General features: G+C 39.3%; 1 protein-coding gene across 1 annotated transcript in view; it reads right to left on the bottom strand.

Annotated features, from left to right (window-relative positions):
* Positions 1–13,281, bottom strand: part of scaf6 (SR-related CTD associated factor 6) — a 320,666-nt gene that overhangs the window by 47,693 nt on the left and 259,692 nt on the right. The window contains exon 15 of the mRNA XM_090374863.1: positions 944–1,077. Coding sequence (XP_090230989.1) covers positions 944–1,077 — 134 coding nt within the window. The remainder of the gene's footprint in view (positions 1–943; positions 1,078–13,281) is intronic.

The raw sequence follows: 13,281 nt of genomic DNA, 5'->3' as shown, positions 1-13,281 counted from the left end.
AGGTTGAATTCCAGTCACTCAAAGCATATGTACTTATGCACCCTTGAGCCTGACTACTTTGCTACGCCATACCATGTTACAATTAAACATAGGATAAACTGTTGCAGAAAAATAAGATGCAGTGTCCAAAGATAAAAAAAAATATAGGCCACAATGTACACAGACATAATGAATAAAAAAAAAAAAAAAAAAAAACAGCATGCAAATACAAATAAAGTGTGTGGTGTTCTTGACAAAACTTGAAAAATACAAGGAATATAGGGCATGTTTTCAAATATTTGTATATAGGCAATACAGAACAGGTTAGTAGAATTACAGGTAGCAAGAAAAACCCACTGTGACCTGTCTACGATTTATTGAATGACTGCTTCTAGAGAGCTGCCATATAGAGCAACTGTGAAACTGTAATTGACACCTTGTCCAAGCATGGAGGCTATACCTATCTGAAAAGAACCAAAGATGGGTAGTATGCTGTCAAGACTGGCAAAAAGAAGTCCAATAAGGAGGGGAGAGAGAGAGAGAGAGAGAGAGAGAGAGAGAGAGAGAGTGAATATGTGGAGCTATAGAGCTTAGTATCTAGGAATCTCAGAATGCATCAGAATGAGGTTCATAATTATGGTTCTAAGGGGCAATAGTAAAATAAAATAAGGTGAAAATATTAAGGTATAACAAATATAGAACTAAGAGAGAGAGAAAAAGCAGTTTGTTTCCCTCCCCCCTCCTCCCAACAGAAGCTTGATTTCCTTACAATATGGCTAATATTAATACTAGCAGTCACAAGTTGAACTCTGTATTTAGCAGCAGTCACTCGTTGAACAGGGTGTCCTTATGAGATAAACACATTTTTATTTATTTATTTTTACAAACTTTGATAAAAGCATATTTATAAATAAAATAATGCAGAAAATATTATAAAGGAACATTCAATATCTAATGGCCTAACCTGTTTCTTGGTCTCTCATGGGTTGGGAGTGCATAAAACTGTTCAACAGCTGCAAGAAGACGCTCTGTTGGAGGTGCTGGTGCAGGAAGGCGAATTTCATCTGGCTCTAAAGGCTTGTATTCAGCATCTTCAAGCTAATATAATAAAAACACATTAATTTTTGCAAATCTTAATAGTGGAAATGGTAATATTTCACTGTCTGATCACATTTTCTTCTTATTTCTTCTCTCTTTTTTTTTTTTTTTTTTTTTTTGGTAGTTGTTGGCACATCGGCTTCTATGGCCATAATGCACCTTCCAAGGTTTTTGCAGTACTTTGATCCAAGCCTAAGGCGGGATTCGAACCCGCAACCTTTGGGTTGCTAGGTAGGCACTTTACCCACCCGGCTAGACTGGTCGGCATTTCTTCTCTGATTTGTAGGAATACAAAAATTTCAAAGTAGCAAATCTTTAATTCACTAATAGGAATGGGGAAATAAAAAAGTTAATCTCTCACTTTAACTTTATAACAGAGCCATCATCATTTTATAATGATGGCTCTGTTATAAAGCACCTTCAAATAAAAAAAAAAATAAAAAAAAAAAAAAAGACACAAAATATCTACTCAATTCTCAGAAATACTAATTACAAGTAAATTTTACTAGTAAAAGTTCATATGTTAGTAATTTAAGTTCATTAAAGATTAATCTGAAAATCCCAATGAACTAACCAAACTTAACAGTAACAGAATGAGAGACAAAGATTTCAAACTGTATAAAATCCAAAAAAATTTATTCCCCCCCCCCCCACTTCAAATTTTAAAGTCACATAATCCTGGACCTGATATACTTTCCTTTAGATTTCAGAAAAAATTCTGGTGGTGTCCCTCACCACAAATTGACTAAAATACCAGTTTCCACTGGTGTTTTATGGTGGCAGGAATACTACTACAGAGTAGCAAGCAGGAAAACACCAAAAGCATTAGCCTATTACAGAAAAAAATTTAGTAGTTACAACAAAATTAGATATTTTTGATAGCATTACTCATGTTAAAAAAGGCTGAGGACCCTTGGATTAAAACTAATTTGTCAGGCACAAATGTAACATGCAAAAGACATTGCAGTCATAATAATGCATAGAATAAAGTGTATCCTTTAAAAACTAAAGGATTAAATAGTCAATGCATGAAACTCGGAAGAGGAGGAAAATTATTGGACAATTTTAACCTACTTCTGGCTACTGTCAAATGCAAGGTAGTAAGTATGATTAGTAATCCCACAACACCAACCATGTGATACTACACTTGGGATAATGGAGGAGAAACAAGACCTGGAAGTAATCAATCATGCAATCAAACACAAAGTTCTCTGAACAGTGCACACAGACTGCTAGGACAGCTCATTGCTGTAATATCATTTGTCAATAATATTACAGGAATTTTGCCAGCAGGAATAAGGTGATTACTCCATTGTATATGGCAATGGTTAGGACACAACTTAAGCATTGCATACAAGTGTGGAAGCATAACTTTAGGAGAGCTACAGATCTGTTGAAATGGGTGCCAAGAAGTATAAGAAGATTGGTGAGGGGAACAAAAGGGTATTCTTACCAAGAAAGACTTCACTTCTGCAGCACCTGGAAACTAAGCACCTGTGTGATCTTGATTTGATTTGATTTGGGTTTTATTGGCGCATCAGCAACCGAGGCTATAATGCGCCAAATACCAGTCATATATAAAAAGTTAAAACATTCAGTGACCTAAGTAGTTAGGCCACCATGTCAAGATATAAAAGGTGTAAAAGTACATGAAAAAAGGAATGACAATTCAATTTTAAATATGAGTAAAAAGGTTTACTGATTTCAAAAGGCTAAAAACAGCAGACACATTGTCATTGTCGGATAAAATCTGACTGAGTGTATACTGCTCAACCAGATGACTAAAAGCGGTAAAATAAAAATCACGTTCGTGTCTAAAGCGTGGACACTCAGTTAAAATGTGGTGTATACTTAAACAGGTGTCACAGTTCTCACACATAGGACAGTCATCTGCCCTCAGCAGAAATGCATGTGTAAGATGACTGTGTCCTATGCGGAGACGAGCTAAAACAACTTCCTCTCTGCGATTCCTGCGCAGACAAGACTGCCGATGTCGGATTACAGGCTTTATCTGATAGAGCTTGTTTGTGACTTGATCATGCCAGGATTGTTGCCATTGGGACAGTAATTTTTCGTGTATTAACTGCCTGTAGTCTGTATAGGAGACTAACGGGCAATAAGTGTTGTGGGGTTCTGGTGTCCTGGCCACAGAATCTGCCAGTTCATTTCCCACGATCCCAATGTGGCTTGGAATCCAGCAGAAACGAATGTCGAAAGAACACTCAGACAGAGAGTGTAGCGTCTGCTGAATCCGGGTCGCAAATGGATGAGGATTATACCTCATACCCGATAAAGCCTGCAGTGTACTTACAGAGTCAGTGTACAACATACACCTTTGATACCTATGGGTTTTAATGTGGTCCAAGGCTAACTCTACAGCATACAACTCAGCTGTATATGTGCTGCATTCTTGGGGAATCTTTCCAGATATAGAACGACCTGGAAAGATAGCAGCAGATCCAACAGACAACTCCAACTTCGACCCATCAGTGAAGTCAGGCAAGAAGTCGGAATATTCGGCCAGGTGGGCAGCGTAGAGTTGGTGGTAGACAGAAGATGGAGTAATGGATTTACCCCAATTTTTAAGGGACAAGTTGCATGATGGTAAGCGAGCATGCCAGGGTGGAAGTGGTTGCCTTGGTGACTGGGCAACATTGTCTACCATGATGTCGAGCTCTCTGAGCAGCTCTTGGACACGGATACCAAAAGGCCGATTGGCAGTCTGACGAGTGTTATATAGGTTTTCCCATCGTGGCTTGAAAACGGACGTCCACGTAGAGTTGTCTGGCAGGGATTTTAATTTAATGGTATATTTTAAAGACAATTGCTTTCGTCGAAATGACAGTGGTGGTTCAGTTGCTTCAACATATAAACTCTGGACAGGGGATGTTCTAAATGCTCCAGTAGCAATATGGATGGCTTGGTGGTGAACTGGGTCCAGCCATCTAAGTACGCTGTTTCTAGCTGATGCGTAGACTTGGGACCCATAATCTAGTTTAGATCGGACAAGTGCACGATAAAGGCTGAGCAAAGTGGAGCGGTCTGCTCCCCATTTATTGGAGGAAATAGAGCGTAAGGGATTCAACCCTCTTGTGCACTTTGTCCGCAGTTGACAAATATAGGATAAAAATGTCAACTTCTTGTCGAAAATGAGCCCCAAGAATTTTGTCTCGGGTGTGGGATGATGTCTTGTCCGAGTTTAAGTTCTGGTTCAGGGTGAAGGTTCCGTTTGCGACAAAAGTGTACGCAGACAGTCTTCTGTGGCGAGAACCTAAAACCATTAGTCACTGCCCAAGAGTTGATGTGGTCTATGGCATGCTGCAATTGTCTTTCAATGACTCTCATATTGCATGACTCCAAAAAGATGCTAAAGTCATCTACAAAGAGGGCACTGTTTACGGTTGGAGGAAGTTGCTCAGTTATAGAGTTAACTTTGATTGTAAAAAGCGTAACGCTTAAAACTGATCTTTGTGGAACTCCCTCTTCTTGGCAGAATGGCAGGGAGAGGGTGGATCCTACACGAACTTGGAAAGACTGGTCTGTAAGGAAGTTTTTGATAAAGAGGGCAATGTGTCCTCTAAGACCAAAGTTATATCTTTTAAAATTCCATATCTCCAAGCCGTGTTGTACGCTTTTTCCACATCAAAGAAAACCGACACCTGGTGCTCACGTTTCAAGAAAGCATCACGTATAGATGTTTCCAAGCGGATTAAATGGTCAAGTGTTGACATGTTCCTTCGGAAGCCACACTGTATCCTGGAAAGGAGGTCGTTAGCTTCTAAATACTATAAAAGACGAGCATTGACCACTCTTTTTAGGATCTTACACAAGCAGCTCGTCAGAGCGATAGGACGGTAATTTTTTGGTATTTTTGGATCTCTTCCTGGTTTCGGAAAGGGAAGGACGGTTGCCATATGCCACGAGTCCGGAAATGTCTCCTCAATATAAATTCTATTATAGAGACGGAGCAAACGATCCATGGATTCCGATGAAAGGTGTTTAATCATCTCATAATGGATGTCGTCTGGCCCAACAGCACTCGCCTTGGATAGCGAGAGTGCTGATTTCAGCTCCCACTGTGTAAAGGGCTGATTGTATGCCTCGCGATTGTTAGAGGACAGCTTCAGGTGATGTTTTTCTGATCTTTGTTTGAGTGCGAGGAACTCTGGGGGGGTACGATGTTTCTGAAGACACTTTAGCAAATGTCTCCCCAAGAGTATTTGCAATTGCAGTTAAATCTGCAATTGTACATCCGTTATGTTCCAGGATCGATGAAGGGTGTGAGTTATATTTGCCCTTCATTTTCCGAACTTTGTCCCAGATGGCTTTGGGATTGGCGGCCCGTGTAAGGGAAGATGAAAATTTGATCCAAGATTCCTTTTGGCTCTGACGTCTAATGTACTGTGCTTTGGCACGTGCACGTTTGAAGGCTATTAAATTATCTGTGGTGGGGTAACGACGAAATATTCCCCATGCTTTGTTTTGAGCCTTCCTAGCTACTGTGCATTCTCCATTCCACCATGGTTTTGGAAAACGTGGAAAGCGGGACGATGTCCTTGAAATTGCAACTGCCGCTGCCTGGACTATACTTACTGTGATGTGTTTTACTGCCTCATTAATTGGCTCCTGGCCGACTATAGTGGTATTGAACATTGCCAGATGACGAAAGGCATTCCAGTTGGCATGATCGATCTTCCAACGTGATATCCTCGACTGGTGACATTGTCGCCCATTTGAAATGGTGGATAACACGGGGAAATGATCACTACCGTAAAGGTTTTCTTCAACCTCCCATGTACTCAGAGGCAGGAGGAAAGGGGAGCAGATGGAAAGATCAATGGCAGTAAATGTACGGGTAGCCGTGTGGAAAAAGGTTATTTTTGGTTATTTGGTTTTTAGGAGCATTAGCAACTAAGGCCATATTGCTCTGGGATATGCGGTGGTCATTTCCTGACCTTTCCGCATCCTCCTGTATTTGGTGGTGACGGGCTCGAACCCCGGTCTAATCAAGAAGCGTGTGCTACGCCCTGCTGCTCCTTCCCACCTGGCTACGGAGGCGCCATGTGGAAAAAGGTGTTAGATCCCACATTTAGAAGGGCCAGATCATTGTTTTCAAGCAATCGCTCGATAATCCGACCTCTTCTGTTGATGTCAGAACTACCCCACAGAGGATTATGCCCATTGAAATCCCCTAATAATAGGAAAGGGGGTGGCAGTTGCTTAATGAGATCATCAAGGTCTGCCTAGGCGGTGTCATTCCCAGGTGGCAAATAAATGGAGCAAACAGTTAAAAGGAACCCTACTGTAAGACGAACTGCTACAGCCTATAGATTAGTGGTAAGAAGCAGAGCTTGAAAGGGGGTGTGGTTTCCCACAAGGATAGAGACTCCGTGGGCAGGTCCATCCCCAGCTCTGTCTCTGCGAATAACTGAGCAGTTACGTAAGTAAGGGTCTTCATTTGCCTTTAAATATGTCTCCTGTAAGCAAAAGCAAGTTGGTTCATGTTTACTCAGGAGAGCTTTGATGTCATCTCTATTTCTACGAAATCCACGGCAATTCCATTGGAGAAATTTAAATGTACCCATTATTTTGATTTACTGGGTCCGTCTGGTGGCTTCCGAAGGGCTGAGGGCTTCATTTTCTCAGTCCCAGGTTTATCTCTCTCTTTGATGTTGGCCTGTATCCATTTCTTCTTCTTTTGCAAAGAGTTCCAGGACAGACTCGTCCTGTACCTCCTTATCTTCGACATCCATTGTCTCTTGGATTGTAGATGCCTGTTCCCCTTTCTTCGGAGTTTCTTTAGTATTCTGTTTTGGAAGTGGTGGAGCACTAGGAGGTACGGATATAGCAGTGGCGGCTGACTGTGATTTTTGGGTGGGCTTTTGGGAACTTAATAGAGCGCAATGGGGGATAAATGACTCCCTTGGTGGAATACTCATATCAGTCTGAGTACTAATGGTACTTTTCCCAGAATCTTTCTGGGCGTATGAGGGCGTGGCACTATTTATAGGTTGGATGCGTCTTCTGGCCTCCTGATAGGAGATGTTTAGTTCTGTTTTTAGTTTCTGTATTTCCTTCTCCTCTTTCCACTGCTGGCATGCTCGAGAGTATGCAGGGTGTGTTCTCCTTGGCAGTTAGTACAACTTGGCTTAGAAGCTAAACATTCCTTGCTCTCGTAGTCTTTAGCACCACAGCGAGCACAGGCAGGGTTGCCACGACAAGCTGTTTGAGAGTGGCCATACTTTTGGCATTTAAAACACCTCAGTGAGTTCGGGATATAAATCCTCACTGGGCAGTTTAAATAGCCTGCTTTTATGGAACTTGGAGGCGGTGGGATGTTGAACGTTACAATGAGAACTCGGGTAGGGACGAGATTCCGATCCTTCCGCATCGATATTCTTTTGACAGCTGTCACTCCTTGGTTTTTAAGTTCAGAGCAGATCTCTTCTTCAGAAACATGAAGAAGATCCCACTCTGATATGACACCGCGTGAGAAATTCAAGGTTTTATGGGGGGTAACGATGATGGGTAATCCCCCTAATGATGTGGCTTTCAGTAGTTGCTGTGCATGTTTTTGGCTTGCAGCCTCAACTAAAATGTCTCCAGAACGTAGCCTTTTGACAGATTTTGGAGATCCTGTCAACTCTGGATGAAAAAGAGTGACATTTTCCCAAGTGTTTGCGCTCCGGTGGAATGGAGAATGAGGAAAAGCGGTGTCACAGATGGTGGTGGTGTATCCTCAGTTCTGGCTCTTTTTGCAGAGGTGTTTTCTGTGGTTTCATCTCGATTAGGTAGGGGCCTTGTTGGGCCCCAGAAGAAATAGAATTTAAATTACTCATGGGAGTAAAAAGAAAATGTCTGATGCCTAAGTACCTCACCCACCACGGAGCCCTACGAGGGGACACCTACTCGTGAACTAGCAGGTACTGCGTACACGAATGGGACGCCGAGTTCGCTTAGGAGCACCATACCCACGATACCAATAAGTCTTTATCCCATCCCAAGACCAAAGGGAGGGAGACTTATTGGAACGCAGTTGACCCTAGCAGTAAAAAGGGCCGGTCCAGGACCGCCCGTCTTGTCGAAGCAGGGGCCAAAGTGGTGTATTAAGGCTGGGCCCCTCAACCACCAGGATCCCGCTTTCCGCATTCCACGGGTCGCGGCACACGGCTGCACACACCGGATTCCAATGATGTAACCCTGGAACCAAGGTATGGGCGTTAGATCCCAGTGATGCTAATCTGGAAAACCAGCAGCATCACTGGGAGGACCCTCACCATGTAGAGGTGCCCACGTCGAGGGGCCTGTGTGATCTGACTGATGTTGATGAGATCCTTGCTCAGAGAACACATAAGGAGAATGTAATTTAAAGTGAGGAAGGAGGTTACAGGTTCCTTTTTCATGTGGAAATTAGTGCTAAGTTGTACATATCAAAATGTAAAGGCCTCAAAGAAGGTACACAGTACCAATTGTGAATCATGAGTTATTCGATTTAAATCAGATACTTTAAATTTTAAGTGAAGAAATCGTCTAAAACTACTGATGATAATGTAATAACGAAACAAAAAAATTTAGAACTTGAATAATTTAAAATGAAATGATTTGTTCTGAGTCTAGATGCAAAATTTTTTTATAGACATGCTTCAGGTACTGTTTGTCAGATTTCATCTTAGGATACTTCAGTTTTAAATAATGATACAATGGCAATCCCAAGCAGAATTAGCACATATATGATCAAACGTTAAGAGTGGTGGGTATTTTTTTTTCCCAATATTTTAAAAGTAGATTTTCAAAAATTTTAAGGTCAGTGTCAATTTCAAGAAAAAGGCAAATTTCAATGTAATGTATAAATGACCTTGAAAAATAAAAACTTCATTTTTTTCCCATGATTATATTTTAATTTGAGCCATATCAAAGAGCTTCAAATTAATATAAACCTGAAGTCTTTCTATCTTTAGATTAGAGAATGAAAGACAAAGATTCAAACTGTAAAAAATCCAAAAGAATTTATTTCCCCCCTCTCTTATGGAGGGGGAAGTGTATTCCCCCTCCCTTATGGGAATTTTAAAGTCCCATAATCCTGGACCTGTTTGATCAATGCAGCTATAATTTTGCACATGTAGATAAGCCTGGACATTGAACAAACCTGCTGCATTTTGCAAAAACTGAAAAAAAATGTCATTTTACTAGTTGAGCTGAATGGTCCATGAAAATTGTAACAAATTAGTTAATGTACAACACTCAATTTTTTTTTTTTTTTTTTGGGTGGCACACTCATCACTTGCTTGTCTGCTTATTCCTTAATCATTACTAGACTTCGGATCATATGCAATTCCATATGTGTATATGCAAATGCATATTGTGCCATTATAGCCATTAGTGCATATAACACAAATATTACAAGCAATACTACATATTCTTTAACTTGATAATTTTTGAAATAATTGATCTCGGAACTACATAAATTATTGTATTGCAAATTAACATGGGATAATATTTCACTGAGCATGGGAAGATTTCTCAAATTGGCATGGAAAAACATTTTTTAACACTATTTTGCTATTAGCATTAGTAGAGACTTATGTTCTCATGCTATCAACTACATCAAATGAAACATTTTCATAAACATGCCAAAAATTAAATCTGTTAAAAAACTTTGTATGAATTTGTGAATTGCCAACCACAGAAAAGATTTAACTATGAACGGCATTATTGTGTTCTGTGTTGTTTGCAAAAAGAATGTTCCAGGCAAGAAAAAATTTAAGATTGACCAACATATGAAAACAGCATCACACATTATAGATAAGCAAAGGAAAATTTCCAGAGTTTTAACCAAGCCATGTATTTCAAAAGGGGAGAAAAGTGATTTTTCAAAGCCCCTGGTAAGCAGCAATATCTCTTTCAATAAGTTAAAAAACCATGTCTTCAAGTAATTTTTGAAAAAATATTGTATAAATCAAAATATTCCGGATGAATCAAATCTACTTCAAGAAAGCATTACCTTAACACTATTTATGATGACATTATTCAAGATATTAGAGAAAACTACATTTGGATGCTGCTGACGAAACAACAGATTTTTTGGCCACTACATTGCACATTTTATGATGTGGAAAATTAGATGCAGAACCAACACATCTGTATTTACTTTGCTTGTACGGTCCTCAAAAAGGTGAATTACTCTACAATAGCAAGATTTTGTAATGATTCTTTGCAGTTATTATGGCTAGAATCGAGATTCTAGAAAAGAATCTGCATTTCTGTCAATGATGCTGCTTCATATATGGCAAAAGCCGCTTCTGCATTACAAGTTTTCTATCCAAATTTGATCCATATTACTTGTTTAGCCTCCGTAGCCGAGTGGGCAGGAGCGGGAGTGCAGTAGCACACGCTCTTTGAGTAGACCAGGGTTCAAGCCCCTGACTGCTGAATACGGTTGATCTGCCAACCCGCACTGGACCAGCGTGGCAGATTATGGTCCATTTCCCTCAGCATGAATTGTTGAGGAGGCTTCCACCCTGCAGTGGGTTGATAATGGCTGCACTTTACTTTTTTTTTTTACTTGTTTAGCCAATGGCTTACATAGGTTGGTAAAAGCAATTTGGAGAATTTTGGTGATATTAACAAACTTATTTTTAGTATAAAAAAATATTTTGTCAAAAGAGACTTCAAGATTAGCAACTTACATGCTACCTACTCTTCATCTCCCACCTGATCCTGTTCTCATAAGGCGGGGAACATGGTTAAAAGTGGCATCATTTTATACTAAAAATTTTGATTCTATAAAAGAATTCATTGATTCCTTGGATAGTATGCATTCAGAAGTTATTGGCAGTGCTAAGGAAACACTTATTGATTCTTTGGCTCGAAAAGATTTATTGTTCATCCAGACCCATTTCAGCTGGTTACCTAGCTGTAAAACCAAACTTTAAACATGAGGATTTTCTTTGAGCAGCACAATTGGAGAGATGGAAATGGTTGAATTGCAAATTTCAACCATGCCTGGAAGCAAAGAAGAAATAAGAGGAAAAAATAATAATATGTTAGGAAATAACTCAGGATGTCACACTTTAAAGAAAAGAGATAAATGAACTTCCATTTCAAGTAGAGACTTCAAATTCTCACATTTTTAAATGCAGTCCAAAGTCCATTGTCATAAACGTACAATGGACCACTTTGAGAAATATATTATTGTGTATTGTAACAAAAATTATTCCAGGTGTGAGTTTGAGAGAGAAAACTTTTTAAAAGGATGTTAAAACTTTTCATAAATGGTTTTATTACTTTAACTTATTGAATACAAAGAAATCATGGTTGAATTAATTGTAATAAATGAATAATAAATGTGTGCTAAAATAGCAAGAAATATTAATAGTAAGAAAAGGATCAAGCATTCAAACAACCACTTTTATTTTGATAAAACTAGAAGGAACCTTAAAATCCAGCCAAAACTAGTATTCCCTCAGAAGTTTCAGTTTAGAGTTAGGGGAATCATTTTAAAAATTACAGCTACTCCCCAGCTTGCATAAGGGTTGAGTTCCGCAGAACTCGACATAAGTCACAATTTTATGTAAATTGGAATTTCCCTAAATGCTTACACAACACTCACAAATTTGAATAAATTCGATTGAAGCAAAAAAGAAATGTTCCACAAACATGTAAACAGAATTATTTATTCAATTTTTTCTCTCATGTGCAGGAAAACTAGCAAAAGTGCACAAAATTACAAAAATTATAAAATTGCAAAAAGAGAGAGTCAATAATTCATTTCTCATTGCTATTTCCTGAAGACATACCAGTATTAGTTAAGCTTTCGGCCAAAACTCGTATTAAAACAATAAATTTTCTGTTTATACTCCGGAACAACCATATAAGACCAGTGGAGTTTACAAGATAGAGAGGGGGAATACAAGAACATTACCGTATTTAGTAGTCGTGCAGGTTAGAACCACAGTCACTCAAAGCGCACGTACTTCTATATCCATCCATTTGGCTATGGTTTCCTTATGAATTTTCTGTTCATACTCTGGGACGACCACATAAATTCAGAGGAATTTCATAATACAGGTAGATACACGAGCAGTGCTGTATTTAGTAGTCATGCGGGATTGAACCAGTCACACCCAAGCAAGTTTTACCTTTCGAGCATCGTTGCCAGAATTAACTCTCCAGTTGATAAGCATGCCACTGCAGAAGTTAATGGCAATAATACGGAAAGATACTTTAGTGACTAAAGAATTAATCTGCTTTCCAGACTTGGAAGCTTTGAGCATAATAATCAAATTGAAAAATAAATTACAAGTGATAACTGAATTTATCTCCTTCCTCCAGTTAAGAAAAATCACATAACAGCTCTACAATAAAACCTAGAAAACACCCGCAATAAACAACCTCCTAAAAGAAACTTCTACCAAGATGCACACCCGATTCGGGCCTCAAAACAGAAAAACCAAGTGCAAACTACTCTGGTTAAAAAGGACATTGTTTTATTAGGAGACTCCATTGCCAGGGAAATGGGGAATATTTTTTGTAATAAGGATAGGTGGAGTAAAACCAGGGGTATGTCTGCTGGGAGCAACTATTAATGATGTCACCAACAGATTGTCAGATTTTAAGGGGTATAAAGAGAATATTATTATTCATGTGGGGACTAACAACATTAAACGTACACGATCTGACGATTTGTTGGAAAAATACAGGACCACGTTGAGGAAATGCCGCGAGCTAGGCCACAATGTATATGTGTCTGCAATTCTGCTCAGACATGATAGAAGGGATTATATGTTAAAAGCCTTGTGGATTAACTCAAGACTTGAAGGACTCTGCAAGGCTTTAGGGGGGAAATTTCTATCAGCATGGCCCACACTTGTAGGTAGAAGGAATTTGTTTTGTAGAGACAGGATACACTTAAACAAAGGTGGTGCAAAAGTTTTTGCCAGTATTATTGAGGATACCTTAAAGGTTCAGGGAAACTGCTAGTTAGGGGGGATGTGGGTAATACTGACACGCGTTTATCTGATAATATTGGTTAAAGTAACTCTTGCACATACCTTAAGAGTTCTTATCTATTACCCCAACTGGACATATTATCTAGATATTCTGGGGGCAGAAACGTTTCAAGTGAACGGGTAGCTAATGCCAGGGAAGAGAGCCTAAAAAACTTCAAGGGTTGTGTTAAGATTGTTAAATATACAAGAACAGTAA

The sequence above is a fragment of the Mastigoproctus giganteus genome, chromosome 5 (assembly GCF_048544385.1).
Source record: "Mastigoproctus giganteus isolate SK-2022 chromosome 5, ASM4854438v1, whole genome shotgun sequence".
Classification (NCBI taxonomy): Eukaryota; Metazoa; Arthropoda; class Arachnida; order Uropygi; family Thelyphonidae; genus Mastigoproctus; species Mastigoproctus giganteus.
The sequence above is the reverse complement of the archived record's forward strand: the minus strand, read 5'-3'. Positions and strand labels throughout refer to the sequence as shown.